This window comes from Vidua chalybeata, chromosome 12 (assembly GCF_026979565.1).
Source record: "Vidua chalybeata isolate OUT-0048 chromosome 12, bVidCha1 merged haplotype, whole genome shotgun sequence".
Lineage (NCBI taxonomy): Eukaryota > Metazoa > Chordata > Aves > Passeriformes > Viduidae > Vidua > Vidua chalybeata.
In genome coordinates, this window is record NC_071541.1 from 11,225,277 (window position 1) to 11,249,628 (window position 24,352).

Sequence of the window (24,352 nt, forward strand, 5' to 3'; positions counted from 1 at the left end):
TAGATGTTCTTCGAGTTCATCAAATTACCAATCAATTTATTTGATCTCTAAAAGCTGTGTACTGAGGTATATTAACTACTAAACATCACAAGCTTTCAGCAAAAAAGCCATTAAATGGGTTAATTGAGCACAGGGTACTGGAAGTCAGTTTGTGCATTGGCCACCAGCAACAAGGAAAGAACCTCTCCTTGCAGACAGGGAGACTACGAGGAACATTAGCCTTCTCTAAAGATGCTCTTCAGCTCTAATGGATGCCCACAGAAAGCAGAAATCAGGGATGCTGCCCTCCCTGTCATGCTCTTACCCCAGCATGACATTTAATGTCTGAGAAAAATTGAAAAGGAGAAGAGGATGCAAGGTTGGAACTGGTTCAGATGATGATTTCAGGTTTGTTCCCTTTTCAGTTTGTTCCCATTCAGAAATTTAATTCATGCACAGGACAGGTCTTCCATTCTCTGAACATCAAAGGTTGTGCCCTGGGAGACTGATAAGAGCCACTGTCACTTGAGAGCAGCATCCACACAGCCCCAGACAGGCAACCTGAGCAACTGGAAGTGATCTGAATGATTAGGATGGATCTTGTCAACCTATTTCAGAAAACTACACTGGGGATTATTCTTGTGTTCAGAAGATTAAATCAACAGTTTGATGAACTGGGTGCTTTGCTGTACTGCTCCACTGGCTTGAAAGGCAAACTGCTTTTTTGGATCATAGATGTTGTAAGTAGAAAGCAGTGGTGGGTTTGTGAGAGGGTTTGCAGGAAGAGCTGGGGATGAACAGAGAATAGAACAAATTGGATAAGAAATGAAAATGAAATTGTAAAGAATATTGTAAGATTCAATTATGGAGATGAGGACAAGAAATTCTTCTGAAAGGGAAACACATTTTTTGAGACCAGAAGTTCATTTCACACTAGCTGTTCTTCCTCCAGGTACCCACAGCACTGGCTAGAGCAGTAAGCTGGTGGCTGGCAAGACTGTGACTAGAGGCAAACAAAGCAGCCCTTACACACATGGCAATAGCTCACACAGCCCCAAGACATTACAGGAGAAAGCAAATGGTGTCAGTGACACCTGCCAGGACATATCAACTCATTTATCAAAGGGCACTGAATCTTTAACTCCCACTGAGAGGGCAGAAGGTTTGGTTGGAGATAACACCTGAACACAGCTTGTTTTTTCAAAGGTAGGCAAGTGATCCCTAGGTCTCATGGATACAGACAAGCCTGGCATTCCAACTCAAGGAATGGATTTCTCATCCCCTGCAACAGAAATCCCTCCCTACCCTTACTAGGTGATATCAATTTGTGCAGCCCCACAGTCTGCTTTAAATTGATGATGAAGATCCAACATGAATGTATTGTTCTGGAAGGCTTTTGTTCAGGCTTCTATCACTTTTTTCTGCAGAACTTTTTATTGAGACAAGTTACCAGCCATAAACCTGAAATGACAGTGGACTTGCATGTAGGGGTGACCTTGGCACACCAAAGTGGGAGACAGCTCCAAGAAGAAGAATAAAGGGCAATAGGAATAACAAACAAAAATAACTTCGCCTCCCATTCTTTACACATCCTAAATGCTTTACAAACATGAATTAAACGGGAAGTACAAGGGCAAAAAGAGATTAATTTAAACAAACCAAACAAGATGAATGCCACACACAAAATTACAAGATTTGTGAAGTCAAGCAGAGAAAAAGGTGCAGTCAACCTTATTAATAAAAAAGGTATGTATTCAATGCATTCCTTTCCCACTTGCACAAATACTCTACAGCTTATGAATACCTCTTGTGCTACTTACTGCTCTGAAAAACTACAAGCAGAAAAACGTTGCATATTAATGCACCCACTGCTCACAGCAGTCCACAGCCGCCTAACAAGAGATAACGTGGGAGCCAGAGCTTAGGAAAATCCAAACAAAGAAGAGGCATCATCTACAGCAAGGAGTTTCACTTTATCTTCCAAGATTACCTTCAGCCTTTCTCTGCTGCTTTACTCTACTCCAAAGCGCTGTCCGTGTTTTTGTTGTAGCGTAGCACTGCCCTTAGCTTTTGGCAGGTTAAACTCAGCAAGAGGCCAAATAGCAAAAGGAGTAAAACAAATATTTACTTGGGAGAAAGTATACAACTAATATGCTAAGTGAAATCTCCTGGCATCTGAAGGGCTCCAGGAGAGACTGCACTTCTTTCTTACAGTATTTTTTTGAAGGACCTTTCTACTACTTGGAGAAAGCAGGACAAAGCATACACAGAATCCCTAATAAAAATCCCAGTTCTGAGCAGTATATATGTTACCTATTTACAACAAGCTCCCTCTATCTCCCTCCCTGCTTCTCAGTAACAAATAAATGCATGAAAAAACCTCAACTTGAGCTTCTCAAGTTGAGTGTGTCTAAGGATCTCCCTACAGATTATTAGTCTAACTCTCATTCTTTCTATCCAGAGGAACACTACAGAACAAAACCTCATTCAAAACAGTTGAGAGAAGAGACATATTTTATGAAATCATTCAAATTACATGGATGAGATGTAAAATTACTGAAACAAGTCAGTGTTAGAAGTTTAACCACCTATAACAAATTAGTCAGGTCTCATTACCGGATTACTTATTGGAGATGAGACAGTCACATTGGAAACACAGGTGTGGAATGGAATGTCTGTATCACCAGCTCCAACCCTGCAATCTCACACAGTCATACAAGAAACAGTCAGTTCAAAGGAGCCTTTCCCTCTCATTTTCCTGATTACCTAAATATTTCAGGCACTCCAAAACAAAAACATACATGTGACCCAAGAGACAGAAACACTACAACAAACTATCAGAGTTAAAGTGAGGAAGATGAAGGGTTTTACCAGTGTAATGATCCTCTGCAAGGAATTTGTTCAATAAAATTCGATTAAAAATAATCTCTAATAAGCATGCACCACACTGCAGGCAGAACAAAGCCCACCACCCCTTCCCACACACACAGCACTGACAACGAAGGGTGCAGTGGGAAGAATATTCCCAGCAACTAATCCCAGCATTGCCTTAATCCCAGTACACCCACTGTATATATTCAAATTTGCACTCAAAACAGAGGAATGCTGCCAGTAGCAGCAGTGTGTGGCATTTGCTCAACACAAGTCAGAAGTGCAAATCAAGTGTCAGGCACTACAAAGAAACAGAGAACCAAACAGTGATTCTGACACAGCTGCCACACACGTTCACGGTCCCCCCGCATCGCGAGCACTGCGCACACAGTCCTGGTTCACAACCCTCTGAGGATTAAATACGTGAGGAGAAGTTCCAAAAATTACTAGCCAGGATGGTCAAAGCATTTGGGGCAAATACCCCATAACCCTGCTTTGATCACAGAATGGGTCAGGTTGGAAGGGACCACAGTGGGTCATCTGGTCCCACACCTCCCTGTTCAAGCAGGGTCATCCCAGAGCACATGGCACAGGATTATGTCCAGATGCTCCTTGACTGTCTCCAGTGAAGAAGATTCCACAACTTCTTTTCCCATCAGTTCAATTCTTACAGTTATCCCTGGACATTCAGTCACAGCCAGGAGCAGCACACTGAACTAGATGGATCCTTACTGTGACACAGAACTGCTGCACTTATTGTCTCATTTCTTCCAGTGCTTTAGTAGAAGATGCAGGGAAAACCCCAAGAGCTGAAATACTGCAATTATTTTTTCATACATGCCTTTTCCCGTGAAAATTTTAATAAGATTTTCTGGAGAAACTGCATTTCTCAAGATCTGTTTGAAATAAGGTACACCTATAGTTCACCTCATGCAAAACTAAAGGCAAAGCCTTTTTAGCATTTTTATAGCTTTAGTGTTTCACAACACTTTGCCCTCCCATTATAAGCTATTCCATCATATAGATGGAATAACTGAGATAGATGGACTAAATAATTGTTTCAAACTCCCAGAAGAGAAACGGCTATTAGAAAATGAGCAGGTCTTTCCTTCCAATTCTGTGCTCTGTCCAGTAGATTACAGTACTCTTTCAAAGATTACAAAATAAAAGGATAATGTATTCACACAATCTGCTGCATTCAAGAGAACTACTGAGTTCAATTCTGGTCAATATATCTCAAAGACAGAGCTGCTAGGGGGAAAGAGCCAAAAGAAAAGTAGAATGAGAAACCTGGAAAAAAATCATTCACACAAGCAGAGGCTGAAAAGGTAAGGACTGGTCAGTTTAATGGAAAGGTAAAAGAGGGAACAGAAGTCTGCAGATAATGAATAATGTGCAGAATTTCTTTTATCTCTTTCACATAAAGGATATTAAATGCAAAAAATATTTGAAACTGATAACAGAGAATTTATAGAGTATACAAGTTAACCTGTGGCACACACTGCCACATGATGTTGGAGGCACAGAGCTAAACAGGGCTACAGGAAAAATGTCTGAGATGCACAGAAGAACAATGGCACTAAATCACCTTTCGGTGAATAAAAATACTGAATGAAAATAAACTCTTGTGCAGCAGGGCATGTGTCTGCCTCCAACTGACAACATTTAGGAAGACTCTTCTCAAAGATGCTCTCCCAAAGTTTTCTTTGTCACTTTGTTTTGGTGATTTTTTTCTTCCTTCAAAGCCTTTACAAACTGACCACTATCAGAGGGAACAGGATAGTCTCTGTGTTTGATTCACTGAGCAGCTCTTATGTTGTAAGGAGTATGGAACACAATTACTCTTAGCATCCTACTGGGAAGTACTGAGGTTTTAACATCAATAGTTCAAAACATCCTTCAAAAACAAATCTTTAAATCTCCTACTGCTGAATTCTGTTATCATGCAGAAGTGGGGACAAAACCAACCTGGGCACAGCAGGAGAGGAGAGAGGGGATTTCCTGATAGCCTGATCCTTAGAAGGACAAATTTCAGCTTGCTAACTCCACACTGAGCCATATTCATTCACTCACAGCCAAACACCTCTGAACTACCAGTGACCACACCTCAAGTGACCATCCCCTCTTAAAACAGCAGAGAAAGCAAAATTCTATTTCAGAGCTCTCTCCCACCATCCTCTTACTGAGAGCTTTTTTCTAATATTGACATACACATATATAGATATATAAAAATATATCTAAGCCTGAGTTGGAAAGCTTGAGCACAGCGGAAGGGAAAATATATAAATAAATGTCAAGGTCTGCGTGTATTCAACAAATAAAAGCAGAATTATATAAAAGCAACAGCTAATAAAAAAGATTGTTCTGTGCTACATTTTCCATCTTTCCAACCATTATAGGAATAAAATTATCCTCAGAGAGGATCAAAAACCTTTTTCAAAACTAATACAATTAAGCTTTATTACACTGTTTCAAGTACATTTCTCTCCTTTCCCTTCTAGCCCCCACCACCTCCCACTCCAATCCAGACTAACGGTTGGAGGCATTCTATTACCAGCAAAATGCTAGTCTTTAAGGGTCAGAAACTATCCAGTGTTTCAAGAGAGGAAAGAAAACCTGTTCTTTTTATCTATTTGCTTTTGTACACATAACAACTAGAAGGTAGTTTCTCTGTAGCTCTGCAGTTTGAATAGGACTATGGGCAGCTCACCTTACTCCCCCAAGAAGATCCCTCACTAAAATATCCATCACATTGTTTATAAAGGTGTCCCTGTAGCAAGGGACGTGGACTTGAAAACACAAACGACAACAAAAGATTTCAAAAAGAGGACAATGAAGCCTGGACACAGACTTCTCCCCACTCCACTGTCCATAAAGGACAGACTCACAAGTTTTCCCTGTAATTTCCGCTTCATGAAACCAGACCTGGAGAGAAGAACATAATAGAAGCAAACAGCATGGGATCAAGAAATTGCAAAAATTCCCTTTGCGTATGAACATATGGACAACTGTGATAATTAGAACGATAGCTGCTAGATTGTTTGCAATTTCACTGAACAATCCCCATTATCTAGAAATAGAATTTAAAATACAAATGCAACACTGAGTGGTAGTTTTAATAGTTTATTTTTAATGAATTGTACAGATTAAAGAGTTGCAAAATTGTATCGTGTGAATTTGCTCACAGGCATGTTTTACCACTGATGGCTCAAAAAATGCAGCATGGACAGTCATACAGTAGGAGGGAATGAAAAGAGGAATAGATATGCCAACAGCTCCCTACGGTTTATATAATCTACAATTTTCCCGTGTTCCATACTCACCATCCTGCTACATATTGGTAGTAAAACTGATTGATTTCTCAGTCGCTTTACAACCCACTCTTTTCATTGTTTGCACTTCTTTTTAGTCACATAACACAACTACAAGTCGAATGTATGCAACTCCCTGTCAGGAGGTCTAATTGCTTCAAATTGGAGAAGATTATTCTCCACATTTATTAAAAAATAAAGACCACTTATAACATTATTTCATTTTGCCAGGAAGTGAAGAACACATTACTTCATAAGGAACAGCATGGCTGCTCCTATTTTTATGGCATCAATTTTTAAAAACTCATCATGGTAAACAATTAAACAGAGAAGCAAATCCCACGTTTAGGGGAGAGATTCAAATCCCTAAATGGATTTTCAAAGGTCATTTCAGGCTTAAAAGATGCTTGACAGTGTCTCTTTAAATCATGTTTATTTCAAAGGCTTATCCAGCAAGAAGCAGGCAGTGTACTGCAGCACCAATCTTTGAACTGTTTGGCTCCCCAGAGAAAAATTGTTAATACAACTTTAATTCATATTTATAGCAAAATTTATGTTGTGGTGGTTGATTATTTTTTTTATTAAGGAAAGGATTTTTAACAAAAGGAATAAAAACCAGGGCACTTGTTTGTTTTTTTCAATTTAGCTTTCACCTAAATCCCATAGTGAAACAGATAATAGAGTTTGAGCTACCAGAAATCTTTTTTAAAATATCATCCAGTTAAAAAAACCTTTATCTTTCAAACACAAATTACTCAAAAGATTTGCACAGCTCTTTCATCACTTACGTAGGGGGTGGGGGGCACATAAGATACTGTCAGCTGACAGTTCCAGGTTGCAGCACAACACATCTTGGTTCTCTGTCTTTTGGATCCACACAGATCCGTGTCCTACCCCTGCAGGGGCCAGAAGTAAAGACAACTCAGCCTCACCTTCTTCTCAATGCGGGCCAACTGCTCTTTATAGAAGGCCTCTTGTCGCTTCAGGTCTGCCTCCCAGCCCTGCAGCTCCACAGCCTGGGAAGGACAACAAAACAGCATCAGTAGAAGAAGAAATTAAAAACAAACAATGCAAGGAAACACATAAGATGCAGACTAGAAGGGCCTAAAAAAAAAAAAATCACTGCTCAGGACTCGTGCGTGGGATCCCCCTTAGTGGAACTACATACCTTAAAAATTGCAGCTCGTTTTCAGTTATCCCTCAACGTTTGAAATGCTCTTATTAGCATCCTACTCAAACCCTTGGGTTTACACTTCTTATTAAATGAAAACATATAATCATAGAAAGGCGACACTTTCCCATTCCCTTTTTCAGAACTCCATCTTATCCATGTCTTTTTTTCTATGAATCATGACAGTCATTACTCAAATGTTCTTCCACTTACCTTAAAAAAACCCCAACCAAATCCCCTCAAATCCTCCTCTTTATAAACCCTTGCCCCTTAGAGTGTCCAAAAGCTTCTAAGGATTAAATATTTCTGTACAACAGACATACATAGGACTATCCAGATAATTAAGTACTCTCTCCACATGCTCCCTATGCATTCCCCATCAGTACCCTCAGAGTTCCTCTGGCTGGGGCTGCAGACTCAGAGGGAAGACGGCTGTCAAAGAATTTCTCTTCTATCTTACAAATTATAAGCATGGCACTATCAAAACAGTAAATCTGGTATTCATCAGCTAAACAGTGCTCAATTAAAAAGTCTGTGTGGGCACAGCAACAGCTGTAGCCTTCTAGCTCCTTACAGCCAGCACTACTTAATTATATTCCCACCACTAAACTGAACTAATATTAAGAAAATATGACATTGATGGAACTGAATCAAACTTTTGAAGTTTAAAAATAACAAGCAACAATAGCAAGAAAAGATGGCAGTTGTTCTACATGCCCCATCCCACCTCAAAATCTCTGGGGCCACGAAAGTTAACAGCAGGCAGAAGACCTTTCAAAACCAGAATGATCAGCCTGCTTAACATGGACACAAACCCTGCCAGTCCATAGCATCCCAGCAACATTCTCTTAACTTCTAATGATGGCACAACCACAGGAAAATGCTGGTCCAACATGATTAAGCAGCTGGGACAGAAATATCCCCGTGGGCTCAGACCTGTCATTTTACAGCCAAAAGCCATTGCTAACGAGAAAAATTACATCTGAAAGCAAGTTGCTGTGCATGTCCTTCTTTCTGCTCCCCTGCTGATGGAAATACAGTGGGATAATAGGGCTTAGAAGAGATTTTAATCTAGGCAGTGAGGGTGGTTGATAAGCAAGCAAATAAATTATTATATGAAATAGGAAGATTGTAGGGGTGTGGTGGTGATATGGGTTTCTTTGTTTGTTTTTAAAGAAAAAGAAATAATTTGGTTTCCATGTTTGCTATCCCAGAAAACAGGGTCAGGATATAGCAAAAACAATAGAGACTCATAACTAAATCTTCTCTGTCTCAAAGACACTTGATTAAAAGCAAAATCTCTAGCTTTGCTTTAACCTATAGCTGCTATAGAACTTCCCACCTGCAAACCAGCTGGAACAGGATGGGGAGAGGGATGAGAATGAGCTGCCCCATACATGCAGCCTGACAAAAGAGATATCACAGCAACAATAGGGGCACCGATGGGCACTTTGTAAGTGCCAGAACTATAACCTTTTTCTGGCAAGAGAACCATAGCTGCTTCTCTGAACCAATCTTCTACACAGAAAAGAACTAAGCAATTTCAATAAAATGAAACAGATGTAAGAAGGTGGGATGGTCTGCTGGAAGGACCCCAATTCTCCTGCAGGTTTTCTGCATAACACCCATAAGATCAGCTTACTCTACAAGTGACTTGTATTTCCTTAAGGGGAAAATAAGTAAGGAAGAGAAAGAAGAGTAAGACTGTACTGACCCCTCTGCATGATTCAGATGGAAGCTGCATCATATGATGGGGAAAAACAAAAGAAGAAAAAGAGTAAAATAATAAAGTCTTATAAACACAAGGAAGTTTCTGTTTAATCTAAATAATTATGTATCAGTGCTAGTCTCCTGGGATAGTGCATATTCTGGAAGTACAAAACCAATAAATGTAACAATACCAGTGCTCAAGAGGCTTTATACTGTTTCTGGCAATACCTGGATCACAAACCCACACACTCACTCAACTTTCCAACCTGTGAGTTTCCCTGACATCATTCACCAAGAAATCCAGCACATTTATCCTTACAACCCCTCTGGAAGGGAACACAAACCAAATACCTAATCTCTCAAGCAGGGTGCTGAGATGCAGACGTGTTAGAGGTGTACTGCTCTGCACAATGACGACCCCTGGACTGCCAACTGACCTCACTGGAGCTGGCAGTGAATAATGCCTCCACACCCATGCACCCTGCAGCACACAGACACTCTGTTAGTCACTTCCCCAGGGTCTTGCAAAACTGAGGTCAAAGAACCAAAACTGGATCTCCTAAGTGCAGATTGCAACTGCAGAGTACTCCCCATTCTTCCCTCAAAGTAATTTCTCCTGTATTATCCCCCATTGTCCCACTTATCACCCATAATGTAGGATGAACTATGGGTTACAGAGAAACCTTGTACTTGCAACACAAACATGTTTTCAATGCCTTGCTTGTTTTCAAGAGCTGCTGCTGTTTCAGTGCATTGAAGTATGCAGAGAAACACTCTATTTGTGACAGATCTGCTTCAAAGTTGCTTTCTGTTTCCCTCTATCCCCAGCTGTTATTACTAGAAACTTTAGTACACTTTGTTGATGATGTTTGAAGTACAAATGGTATAGTAGAGCATGTGTCATCTGAAATATTCACTGTTCCAAACTGGGTTAGGCAACTAGGGACATTTTGAATGAATACAGGATATTTATTAAGAGTTCCTCTAGTCCTGCTGCTTATTCCCTACCTGAAGTCAGAAGCCTGTGATGTCCCAGACAGAACTGGCTGCTATGATTACAATTTCACAGGGGATTGAGATTGCAAGTGCCAAACAAAGCATCAATAGACTTTTTGAAAAAAGCCCTTTACAACTAAAAAAAGGAAGGAGAAGGGAAAACACGCATAATAACATACTGATTTGAAAATCTGATATCAGAAAGCTGCATTTCACTTCCAAGCTGCACAACTACACTGGAATTTGAACATATTGTGCAAGAGGTGACCAAAGCCCAGAGAAGACACCTAAGATGTGTAGAAAACAAATAGTGTCATGTCCAAGAAATATGAACACAAACAAAACAGAGACACAGAAGAAAGGACACACTCAACTATAAAACACAGGAATACACCCAAACTTAGAAAAGGGGATATATTTATAAAAGAACATGTATGCAATTGGCCATTGCCCTCTGTACAAAAGCTAGGTGTAAGACATATTCAAGAAATGCTCAAGAATCCCCTGTGATGTTGTCAGAATTTACAAGGATTATATTCTTACAGAAGGAGAGCAAAGGCATACTACTAACATGCTGCTACAGCTTCCATGGGCATGGATCCATGGACTGGTTGGATGCTCTTTCAAGTTTTTCCTCTGGTTTATGTTCACATTTTTTCTGCAGCCCAAGGTTTTTCAGGTTATCTCAGTGCTGCCTTGAACAGTGACAAAGAGCCAGGGCAGAGTTATGTGATTCTCTGCCTTCTTCTCTCCCTTTATCAAGTAACCCATTTAGAAACAAACAGTGCAAGCACATTTCTAAAGCTATACATTATATACTGGCTCAGCTAAAGGATTCAAGTACTGGCCTGCTAGCTGACAGACAGGCCAAAAGAAATATTTTACAAGCTCCTAATTGAGGTAATGAACTATTATTGGTTCATTCTCTATGAACAAAACCAGACACTCTTAGCCATGTCCTGAACTGACACCAACATGCCACACATCAGACTGTGCAACTGATCTAGAGCTGGGCTTCACTCTAGCTATAACCATTCTCAGATTAGCTTTGGCTTTGTTGCACCACAAAATATTACCACATTTTTATTATTTTTAATCACAGTCCCATCTCATCACCTTGTTAAACTTGAAAACTAGGGCAGAAATCTGTTTGGAAAAATAAATGGGCTTATTGGCAGGGACAGATAATAGTAAGGAATGTGGCACCCAGGAATAAACTGCAGTGTTAGCACAGCCCACATCTGACAGCTACCACCGGGCTGTCTCTCCTCAGTGCTGTTTGGATTCTGGGATTTGGGAAGAGGATATGGAGAAGACTCTCCTGGAGGACAGAAAATCCAAAAATTCTCTCTCTACAAAGAGCAACTCAAGCTAGAAGGAAAAGTCCAAACCTCAGCCTATGAATACTTCCTAAAAGCCAAGTCACAGCACTTGGCAAGATTACTGTGAAAATATTTATCTTCTTGGCAAAGCACTTCCACCACTCACAGACAAACTAGCAAGATGATGCCTAGATAATCAGTCAGAAGCAATATAGGGAAATAAGCTACAAGGATAAAGCAAAGGATCTCAAGTCTATCAAATGCCTAGTTTCTACATCATCCTGTCTTTGCTGAGAGGAGTTATCAGCTTCCCCCAAAGGTACACAGTTACATCTCTGCAGCAGCACGGCAGAGATGTTTTGGCTGGGCACCTCTGCTTGCCACATTTCACAACTGCAAATTCTAATACCTCGTGCTTTCCCAAGTCTCTTCCAGTCCTGGTAGCAGTCCAGGTGGCAGGAGAGAAAAACAAGCGCTATTAAGGACTCCAAGACGAGAAGAAGGAATTGACAGAAATTCACTAAAGAACAGAGCTAACTCCAAAATTAGCTAGCTGGCATGTTCCTGGCCAAGTCTAAAGGGAATGGCAGAGCTTTAAGGGCAACACTGAAATAGTAAGAGGCAATTTGTGTACTTCATGCCCAAGACTGAATAGCAGAACTTTACAGGGAGGCTTGTATCAAGCAATTAGCCATTGGGGAGCCTTGACTCAACCTCCACTGGCATCAGCAGAAATATCACCATTACCATGGAGCTGTCTGCTATCACTATTCCAGACACAAGGCCTACAAAATCACTAGCTTTTTGTCCTACCTTTCACTCTATTGAAGGTAGGTGACCAGGCTCTATTTTAGAAACCAGATGCAACTCCTGGCCTTAAAAAGCAATACTGGTATAACCTTCATTTCCTCTGGTTTCTGCTGCTCTCTTAGCCAACAATACACATCACCAGATCAAGTTTGGTTTCAGCAGCTGTAAGCTACACAAAAGGAACCAGTGAAAATCTTTATGGAGGAAATAATATGCAATTTTCTAGCTGAACACCTTTTAAAATGTAATGACAGAAAATAAAATCCTGCATCTGTGCTCAGCAATAACAATCTGTACACACGCAGTAACAACATGACACTTGGAATAAGCAACATCCAGACAAAAAAGAGAGCTTACCCAGGCATCCAAATCCACAGGCTTGGAATAAAGACAGCGAAAGATAGAAAGGAAGGGAAAGAGAAGAAAAAGAGAAATCAGTGATTTTTGGAGGCTGCCTGCTGCTGTGCAATATAGCTTTTAAGATGACAAGTTAAGAAAAGTTCCTTTAAAATGACAAGCGTCTTAAGCAATGCAGTGCTGTCCCCTGTTGGGAACTGTGCTGTTAAAGCAAAACAAAAGCACAGGCACCCCCTAAACCAAAACCAGAGCAAAGTCCCCAAAGCCTGCTGCAGGACCCCCATTTAAGGTGGGAGCTAAGCAAAGGAAGCTGGGAAACAGCCAGTTCCAGGGAGCCATGCAAGGTGCTGCACAGTGTTAGAGATGCTGATACACAACATGTGCCAGTGAACGTGCCAGTGGTAGGCAGACTCAAAAGGAGGTGGTCAACAACTGCTTCCAATTATGTGCCAAGAACAAGTAATCTTTTAAAGGGCATTTTCAAATGCACAAGCTGACCTACGTAGCAAGTGATCTTCATGGACAATTTCAGAGTGATTCCTAACAGAAAGCCAGTTGACTGATCAGGTTCCTAACCAGATTCCCCTTCATAGGCAACTGAAAACCTCCTGAGTGCACAGTCCAAACCTCTGTCAAAGCCAAGCTGCCTCCACCTGCTCCTTTTCTTTTGCCCACAAGCCTATTTAAGTGTGCAGACAAGCAGATAAAACAGGCTGCAGTATTGCCTCTTCTTTACTTGTTACTACTTTTTACTTACACAGTAAGCCAGCAGCAGCAAAGCAAGTACAAGATGATAAACATTTCATGCCCATAACCACCTCCTTTTAAAGCCAAGGCATTTACGAGGCAGGCACAGCTCTCATTTGCTGTCAAGAGCTGCAAGCCTTCCCTGCCTCTCAGGGCTACCTTCAATCAGCAGCACATTGGCTAAGCAGGAACTTCAGAATGGCTGGCCTTTTTTCATTATGATTATTTATTTGACGGGAGTTGACAGAGCACAAGGAACTTTCCTCTTGGTCATAGTTCACTGCCAGAGGGAGCAGACGGTGGAGGGTAATGTTTTTATGGGATCTGCCATCATTTTAATGGCACACAGAGACTACTTCATGTAAGTGAGGGATGATGTGTTATCAGATATGTGTGTCGTCCATCCTCGTCCTTTGCGCCAGCTTAGAGGGTTGGAACTGAACATCTACATTTCAACTGAGGGAAGCCAATTCCTCCTTTCTGCAGATAGGTTTGATATAGCAGCATCAAGTCCTTGGCCAAACAAACCAATACACAACAGGTGTTTACTGGTAATCACTGACCAATCTTGAGAGAAGCTGAATTTGAATAACATTTTTCTTCCTGATGATTTTTACAGTCAGGACAGATGCGCTTAATTTTCTTTTTACATTTTAGCAATTACAGGTCTGTCCATCCTCAGCAGATGGACAGGAGGAACACAGCACTCTTCGTGGTGCCTGCTATTATTTCAGCAGGTAGGTCATGCACACCACTGACTCTTTACTGGATGTACATCTGTCATCCCTGGGTGCCTGAGCTATGAACTAACTGGTGGACAAACACTCACATGACAAAATAAACAAAAGGTACTAACTCAGTGGCACTGGACAGGGCTGAGAAGTGAGAGCAATCAGCCCTATCACCAATATGTGCCCCATAAAATACAATGCACAGCAGCAGAATCAGGGTTTTAGAGAATATAACACTGTTACTAATCACAGAGCATCTTTTCCACAGTACTGCCAATACTCTAATTCTGTCAACCTTCAGGAGAGGGAAAAATTATTACTCCAAGAAGAGGAATAGATACACTCCACTGAATGGAAACAGGAAAATTAGAACACGTAGTAGTACATACTGCTGCACTGGAAAAAAAAAACCCTGACTAAATAAAATACACTAATAAAATAATATAAAAAGGAAAACTCAAGAGGGCTGCTGGTTGAAGTTCTGCTAACTTCTAAGCATGTGCCAAGATCTCTTTGCAGACCTGCATGCACCAGTCTTGACAACAAGAGACATAGCCTGTCCATTAATATTTTTGAAATTTAAGCAATCTGTTTAAGAAATTAGCAATATCTGGTTTCCTTGTTCCCTAATGAGCTTCACTTCCAGCTCCCAGATGGCAGCTTACATGTTTTGTAATTTCAGCCCTGGGATACAAGTCATCTTTCAGCACCCTTGGTCAATACTTCTGAACTCTTCTGTTTGAAAAGGTTTCTTTTCTCTTCCAGGTAACCCACTGGACAGCAACCACAGGAACCAGAATAAATACTGGACTTAATTGTTTGAGGTCAAAACGCAGTCAAGATATTCCTCTTAACTGTATCAGAAAAAAAAGGTTACTGAAAGAGGATCTCTGGCCAAACCAGCAGCCTCTGTCCTAGGGATTCATACAGACACTTGGAGAAGACTCTGGCTGGATATGGGAACTACACAAGTAATACATCTGTGCTTCTGCAAATTTCACATTTGAACATTGATTATTCAGGCAGGGGATGCCTTCCCACGTATGTATCAACAGTCTAACTTCCAATGGAATCAAGAAAACAGTGCCAAAATCATATTTCACTCAAAAAGGCAATTCCCAGCAACTCTTCCCAGACACAGTACACTACATCATTCTTACACATCATGCACACCACTCAAGTCTCTCACACTCTGGGGAAATGTAAAAATGGCAGTGAGCAATCAAAGCACAGTTCTGTGATTGGCAGGGAGGAAAGAAGGATCAGCACAGGGCAGCAGCCTTTGGCAGGACAGTCCCTTTGTCACATGACTGGAACCAGCTTCCCCCTGAAGTCCATTTCCTTGCCATAGTCAAGAACTCTGTCACAGAACAATTTCACTGCAGTGTGACCAATGACTCAGGAATCCAGACTACCAGCTTGGTAGAGATCTCCTACTTAAGAACTCAACACAAAGTATTTTTAGGGGCACTGCCAGCTTCAGGAGCGGAAGATAGAGTGGGAGATGCGAGAAATGAGAGGCAGCAGGTGTCCAAAACCCAAGGCAGCTGTTGGAAACAACTTTTACACTCATATCAGTATCTGAAGAACTCTGCAGCACATATTCCAACATCTTGATGACCAGACTTCATCACTGAATGAGCAAACAGTCACTTCTTCTTAAAGCAGTAATCCAGCTCTAAATTTATCATGGTCCACAATGATAGGAATTCAAGTATTTAAAGAATATATCTAGACATTCAGTATCCACTCCAGACTCTTCAACTCTTCCAGTTTAGTGAAAAATTGAAGCAGTATCAATATCAAATGTAATGAGAGTCTGAGATGTAACCAACTGACAATGGAGAAGGAGAAGGAAGAGTCACTGAACAGCAATCAATTCTAAGGAAAGGCAGGGATGAAATTGCTTAACTCTAATGCATACAGACCATACACAATTCTATAAACATGAAGATGGGAAGCAGCCAAAAAAGCCTTGGCCCTTTTATGATTCAGGGACAACTGCATCCTAATACTTACGGCACAGTTGCAAATAGGTTTGCAATGGTAACTGTTCATGGTTTTCATTCAAAACAAAATTAAAGAGAAACCTATTTTATAAAATCCAAAGTAAACCATCTGCTTTCATTGCTTGCTTTAATATTCCAGCCCATTTCCACATTCTCCTTTTCCCATCACCACTTCTATACATGCATACATACAGTTTTCATTCTGCAGGCTGCTAACAGACAAGGCATTCAACGGTTTTAGAAATCTTGCAGAGCATAGGTTCTCTAGAGATGTATGCTCAAGATGCTTATTTCTGATAGTAGGTGAGTCAACAACTCGCTCTAAATTTTTACCTTCTTGCTTAAATTCCTACTCTGCCTATTAGACTTTAGAATCTCCAAGTCCCTGACCAATTTAGAACAAGAAAAATAAACCAACAACCAAAACTTCAAGAAAGGGCATAATGAAATGTTGTATTAATTATGACTTTTGATCCCAGAATATATTTCAGACTGAGTCAATGAAGTATTTCTTGTAAAGCTAGAAATGAAGGCCACTCAACTCTTCTTGGATTATTTCTAGCTCATAATCATTAATGCAGACTCCCATTACACTAGCCTAAGGTGGCATATGGCTTTCTAGGGATAGGACAGACTGGGGAAAGTTTTCAGCAATGTTTATGCATGCCTACATCCCAATCTCATTGCTGTGCCCGCATAGGGGGACAGAGCACTCTCTTGCCAGATTCCTAAATACCAAATATATTAGCTCTCAAGTTAAACATAGTACCTCAAACACCATCACTGTTTTGAAAAAAAACAAGATGGCATTTATAATCAACCTATGTGCCTCCAAGCAGTAAAATTTATGAACCCTGTGTGTTTGGATGGAATTCCCTTACCACATTTGCTCTCAGACACTACACACAATTTTTACCTGCCCCTGAACAAAACAGATATTTGTAGGCACAGCCAATAGATACAAGCTAGCATAGTAAAATGAATACAAATTTCCTGGCACCAGATTAGAAACCTATTTTTTTTAAATTTGAAGTTATTATCGCAAATACTATACAATTTAAAAGAAATGCAATTGACTTTGGGGTTGCTTTTTAATACAGAAAGACTGTTGTAATTACATACTTGGGTAAGAAAACTCTTGAAAGCCTTCAGCCATGGTCATGCATCCTCTGTCTGCCTATGAATTCTTGGGCAGGTGGAGAATCAGGTGCACTTTCAAACACAGCTTGTTTTTGCTCCTTGTAAATTTTCCTCTTTAGCCTGCTCCTTCATCCCAGACATACACAAAGCACACTTTACACAGCCTTACACGGTCAGTATCATTCTGGGGGCAGATTCCAAGCTACCAACTTGCCAAGGTGCATGTGGGAAAGACATACAGTAATTAACATTTGGTATAAATCATGTGGATTCCAAAGCCTTACTGGAAGGATCACATAAAGCATAGGGAACTCAAAATAAATGGTCAGGGGTAGTCCACATACATAATCACACTTGTAGTAAGGTGTTACCTATGAAGTAAAAACACATGGAAAGAATAATCAGAGACTAGCCAGGAAATTAAAAGCATAGAAGTGAGGAACTTGATCTCAATCTCGCTTATTTCACCAACCACTTAAGAGACACAGGCAGTCAGTACTAAATTTCCCTACAACCAATTCCAAAAAGGTACCTCCATCTTCACCTCCAGCACTCCCCTACATCCTAGGGCACAGTCAGCGTTATGAAAAGGCTGCCAATTAAGTTGTGGTTTTGAGCTACAGACAAAATGTCCACTAGAGACTCTGATCCTTGCTTCCAAAGCACTTCCAACCCACTATGTGTTTTAGGAAGAGAATATACTGGCTCTCAAATACACGCACACTGGCTCTTCTCAAGGCTGTGATAAGAGAAAACGCTGCAAGGTTGCATCTTTTAATGAAGTCCAAGTATATCATCATGAAATCATTTGCAAAAAGAAGAGTGTAGATTCAGCAACAACAAGGATTTCAGTCTATTGTAAAACTGCATTCTTTATTTTTACATTGCAATCTCCAGGGCATGCTTGTATCAAGAGCAACTCGCAAATATATGTCACTGCCAGCAAAATTTTGATTTCCATTTGATAGGACAATTTGCAAAGAGCAGTTTTCCCGCTGTGCAAGGGCTTAATGTTTCTGAAAACTACAAGAATTCAAAGCTGATTCAATGACCATTTACTAGGCAATGCAATGCTCTTGCTTAAGGCAGATGGCTTGGAATATTCAGGAGGAAAGCATTTTCTCTTTCTTTGAAGGAGCAGTACCTGGAAGTCTATCAACAAGGATCATGAATCAGGTGTTGCCATTGTCAAGAAGAAGGTGGCATAGACCAGGTGCAGCAGGAAGAGTTAAGCAGTCTGAGAAATTTTCCTTATGAAAAGAAAACATTTTGCTGTCAGTAAAGCTTCTGAAGCTCAAAAATTATGTCACATGCTAAGGAACTGGATAAGTATTTATTTCTGGACCTTTTAATCAAAAGCAAGAAGCTTGAAATTTAGCTTTAAAATAGTGTATGCTTTAAATATAGCACTCTGATGACCTGAGAGAGCCAAGATTCATGCTCTATGAGTCTGCAAATTTAAAGAGTCAATACAACATAGTATCACAAAACCCTAAAGACAGATTGCTATATTTATTGTAGTACACACTAGTTACAAACATATCTCCACTCTGTTTGCTCTGTAATTATAGTTGGGACATATACAATCATTTATTTTCTGTAGACTCCTTTTGTATGTTACACCTCCAAAGTCAATGAAAGTAATTTTAAGAACCTGTTGATTGATTGATTTATTGATCAAATAAGTTGGCCAGTGCAATGGACTGGAAATAACCAGACAGGCAAGTGATCTGATAAATATTCCTGGAGACTAGTCACTACAGGCACAAAGTCAGCAGAAAAGAAACCCTCGAAGGCTGGTTCAGGCTTCTTTTAGAATCTATATTAACAGTTGGGCCTAAAGCTTTATTCCTTATGCAGGCCTGCATGGTCAAATGCACTCCCCAGCCAAATGTTTGAGATAACTCTGCAGAATCCAGTGTTGGCTATCAAATTCAGCAGAAGAAATTGGTAAAAGTGGTACTATTACCAGAAACAATGTGAGAAGAAAGTGGGTGGGGGTCTTATACATAGTTTTAATCAGGAAGCAGATACTTCTCTCTGACCAGGGGCATGAAAGAAACCCAGGCAGAGGATCATCACTCACAGTTTCCAGTGCTGGCAGCTGTTTGTTGGTGATTCTGTGGTCAGACTTCACCAAAGCTTTCACTGAGTTCCAACTGCAAAAAGCAGATCATGCCCCTGGCTGGCACTGAAAACCACAAACTCATCTATCAAGTACTGACTGAGACGGCCTATTTTTTTTTTTCCTTTAAAAACTTTAATTGCAATTTAATGAGGTTCTCAAATAAGCATGTTGGCAGCTTATCATAAAACTAAGCTGAACACATCTTGTACTCCTTTTACACTGTCCGCTCAGTTGTGTGAAGAACTGTCATCCAACTCAAGCAAGAGGCAAATTAGGCTTTAACTCCATTGCATAGGAGTGGTGTCCTATGAGGAAGAGGAAAGGCACACTAACAAAGCAGGAGGCAAAGTAAAAGCTTTCACTATGACTATTATTTGTAGAATATTTTAGATAATCTTTTGACACTGTGGTTTTGGGGAATTTACGTTTATCCCCAGGACAAAGGAATTAAATGTCCATGTCAATAGCTTCTTCCACAAGCATAAAATTCTAGCAGGAAAAACACACATTCAAGTTCAGCCAAAATAAATTAGCCAGATCAAATTCACAATCTCTCATAACCTCTCAACATTTCTGAAAATAAATGCCACTCTTAACAAAACAACCTTTAAAATAAAAACCTTAAAATGTCTATTTGTCTCAGAATATTATCCTTCCCGCCTGTCATATATTATGTATTACATACATATAAAATCAAAAGAAAAATCCACTCAAAGAAACCAACACTCTAATGCTCCCTTTTCCATTTAATGTTTGGTATACACCCACAGAGATCTTAAAACATTTTAAAGGATCAAGCTCTTCTTCTCATTAGTACCACCATCACGTTGCTCTGAACTGTGGACATATAACCTTTTGCACTTTTTCACTCTATTGAATCAATCTCCCCTGGCAACTTCTGGTGTGGCACTCTGCTCCTCCTGCCTCCGGCTCCTCTTCCCTCACTAATTCTGTGTTCAGAACTGTGAAGCACAAAATTAGACGTTTCAAATTAAGCAAGGAGAGAGAATGAGAGAACCTTATTAAATCAACATTAGCATCAGAGTGTCTTTAGAAGAGAAACTCAATTGCAAAATATTACTTGTCTCTGTAAAGCTCTTTACATTGACAGAAATGAGACAGGCAGCAGATGAAGTGACCTTCCTCCATCCCCACCTTCCTCCTCACACTGGTCACAGAGCTCAAGCTGTAAATGCAGGATCCTTGTCAGACCACAGCCCCCAAGGAAGAAAAACCTACCTTGAACTCACAAGCGCTGGAACTGCCAAGTAAAAAGGACAAAGTCTACTTTGACATGATGTTGGGGAAGAAACATGCACACACCAAATAGGGTACCAATACACGAAGGCAGACTGCCTTCTCCTCCTATAGGGTACCAACACACAAAAGCAGACTCCCTTCTTCTGAGCTTTCCACAACACTGGTTGTTCTCTCAAGTCACATTACAAGTTACAGCCAAATCTTCCTTTCTTACAAGACAAAGAGCCATTGCAAGTTTTAGTTTCCATTCTCAGTCCCCAAAAATCGAAACTACTGACACAATGGTGATGATCAGCATATTCTATTCCAAAACACCTCAACTTTCTGAACACAAACCTCTAGTTGCTGACCTGATACCCTTAAACTCTTTTTCAAAATAAATCATACCATTCCCCTGTGAGGGATAATTAGACATGTTGTTAAAGACAGAAATCACCTCTAATACTGCATAGTCTTTAAGCATGACTTTTCCTAGGCATTTCCTGATGAAGAGTTGATATTTGCACCTTGTGTCAACAGAAGGAATGTACACACCTCACAGCACTGAGCAGCAGGCTATGGACTTGTCTGTCGGGTGCCATCTAAAACAGGGAGTGTCTTGGCAGTGTCTTGTAAGGAGGGTTTGCAATGTGCGCTGCTACAGTCCTACAGAAACAAATCCTACTGAAACAATTTAAGAACAAAAAATACATATTTCAAAACTCCTTCAATTAATTAAAATCAATGTTCAGAGTTCCCATTTAGCTAGGGAATATTATCCTAAGGACAAGCGACATGAAACTAAAGCTCAGTTTCTGGTAACAAAACAAAGCTTTCAAAGCATTTTTGGGGAAAACAGAGACTACCCAAATAGAAATGGAGGCTGAAGCTTTTGATTTCTCTAGTCCTCCAATGCAATGGAAATTTCTGTATCAGCCAGACATTACCGAAAACTCTGCATTTTGCCAACAGGTTTCTAAGTACAGACTCTGTACCAATAAATGGCAGTTTGGGAAGCCAGAGGTGCTGGCAGTTCTGATGCCTCTTCAGAGCGGTTATGAAAATGACCACTTCCTCATGTGACAACCATGCCTACATGCCATCAACTAAGCACTGGACAAAGCAGTTACTGCACCAGGCTAAAGACAAAGTGCACCAGGGAAAGAGCAAGGAGAAGGAGAATTAAAAAAACACCCACAAGAGCTAGTGACAAAAAGCCGACTTGGTTGTTAAAGAGCTACTGGACATCCTTGTTCCACAAAACAAAATGGTTCATTTCCACCTCAAAGGGCAACAGTAGCCATACAAGACTGCTTGGAGCCTTCCAAAATAAAAGGGTCAGAGGAAAACAAGCGATTTACCATTCAATTATAAAAGCTGAAAAATGGGGAAAACAGAAAAGCCAGAATGATACACTGAACCTGCTCTCCTAGGCCAGCTCTTGATGCTGACCCAGGCTGGTAAAAAAGTCTTCACTAAAATAGACTTAACTGCCTGCTAGAGGCCTTCCAGGAAAGGACCACAGAAAACAAAAGCTGAAATTTTTTTTTCTGTTCTCTGCTGCACCTAATTCTCCTCTAGCCTTTCATTGGCAGTCTGACACAACTACAAGAGCCCTCCTGCTGCCTGCAAGCCACATCCCTTGCATTTGAAGGGGTTATCACATAGTGCCTTTAATTCAGTAGGACACTAACTACAGTCACCAACTAAAGTAATTAGCTGCCATTCATATGCCCATCACTTTCAGATCTTCAATACCTCCATTCTGAAAAATTTTCAGGAAGCAATCAACTTATACAAACCACACAAAATGTAGCACTAAAAGAACAAACAGGGGAGATAACCTGTGCAACTTCCACCATCCAATTCTGTTTCTTATAAATCATTAGTCATTTTGATAACTCAGCATATACCAGCCCCACAAGCAAACAATGAGATAACTAGGTATTTAAAGTCACTAATAACTGAAAACTCGGAAAAGCTTTAAATGAAAGACAAATCTTTAAAAAACAAAAAGCATAAAAAAACCACAAGAGGGTTCTGAGGGGACTTATTTTTATTTACTAAAAACAAAACAAACCATGCTATTCACCTTCAAAGATCTCAGAGAAAATCAACACATGACAAGATTTTTTGAGATAAGTACTATTCCAGGAAAACTAAAGCACAAGCAAGATGCAACCATTTGTCCTGATTCATGCAGAAAATGCTAGACAGGATCAGGACTGATAAGAGAGACCCAAACCACAGAAGAAACCAAGATTTTCATCATCCTTATTCAAGCAGATTACTGAAAGGAAAACAGTCATGGTGTACTGATGCTTGCCTGTTAATATCCTTCCAACAGGGCAAAATCAGAAAATTATCTCAAAATATCCAAGTATAATGGGATGAATGGTTACACTCATTTGAGATGAAGGGAAAGAGCTGGAGCAGCAAAAAAGCAATCCCTATTTCATTCTGAAGTCTCTGAGGGATTCAGGAAGCAGCAGGAATGGTGGAAAGCCATCCACCAAACCTAGGTAACTCACATTGCTTCCAGTGATTAACTCTGGGTGCCAGCCTGCCACCTTCTACTGTCAGTGTGAAAAATCCAGTGTAAGCACTGAGAGGATTCTGAAGGAGGGAACAGAAACACTGGAAAAAGAAGATGCAAGACAGACACAAAACAATGCTAAGAATCACAGCAGCCTTTCTTTTCAGTAATAACTACTGGCTGCAGCACTTATCCCACTTTTGAGACATCAGTAAAATGGACCCATCTCATCACCACTCACTTTTTCAAGCAGCAAATCCAGAATTAATATTCACAGGTTCTGTGACTGACATAATTGCAATTTAAAAAGGGCAATTAATCATCAGCCACACTGGTGGCTGACTTGCCACGCTGGGATCTTTTCTCTCCACACCTGCCAACAAACTCACAGGAGGCAAAAGCATCACGTGTGCACAAAGCCAGGAAGTGCCATTCTCCCTCTTACCCCAACCCTGGGCTTATGAGGTTTGTAACTATTTTTTCTCCCATGCCTGCCCCATTGGGATAAGTCCCCCACCCTTTTCTGCAGCAGTCCAACAATGACCAACAAATCTCCCCTGAGTGAAATGACCAACCAATCTCCCTTGCCATGTGGATAAGGAAAGCTTTTCCACATTGCATCTCACACATGTCAGCCAAGAGTGAGGCAATGGAGTTGCAACACCTACACCATGAAGTTCTCCTCATCTCCCTGCTTTCCTCTGTATCTTTGCATAAACTTTTTTTTTGTTTTGTTTTTAAGAGTGACATCTCAATCCCAGTCATACTTGGAAAGTGAATTACAAAGGTGAGAGCACAGCTCCAGAGAATCAGATAACATAAGCAGATGATGGTAACATCAATTCTCGCAAGTGGATTTTATTAGACAAGTCAGAAAAGCCACCAACTCAGTGTTTACTTCTGTGCTCCTATTGGAAGGTTTTCAGGCAAGTTGTACACAAAACCAAAAACCCAACAACTGTTCTGGGTATCAGTTCTGTCACTTTAAATTCTTTCTATGTGAGGACCCATTGCCTGATATGAAAGGTATTTCAGCCAACAGCATTTAGAAAAGAGACACTGGAAATTGTCACTCGTGTTCAGGTTCCCAAAAAGAAAGATCCAAGACTAAATTACTGCAGGGCAAGTATATAACCTCTTTAGGAAGTACAGTTCTTCCTAAGAGGAAGAAAGCCAAACTGACCACCATATTATGCCAGTCTTCTTATCTGGGAAGTGCATAAACCACTCTAGTTATAAGTACCACAGAAAACAAGTATGAGATTGATGGTAAGATTTAGAGCTTAGCAAGCTGC

The 24,352-nt window shown here is 40.4% G+C and overlaps 1 protein-coding gene across 2 annotated transcripts in view; it reads right to left on the reverse strand.

Moving 5' to 3' along the window:
- CHCHD6 (coiled-coil-helix-coiled-coil-helix domain containing 6) overlaps positions 1–24,352 on the reverse strand; it is a 108,967-nt gene that overhangs the window by 64,721 nt on the left and 19,894 nt on the right. For both annotated transcript variants that reach the window (XM_053953475.1, XM_053953476.1), the window contains exons 5-6: positions 12,528–12,548; positions 7,094–7,177 (exon numbers count right to left, since the gene is read on the reverse strand). In XM_053953475.1, coding sequence (XP_053809450.1) covers positions 7,094–7,177; positions 12,528–12,548 — 105 coding nt within the window. The remainder of the gene's footprint in view (positions 1–7,093; positions 7,178–12,527; positions 12,549–24,352) is intronic.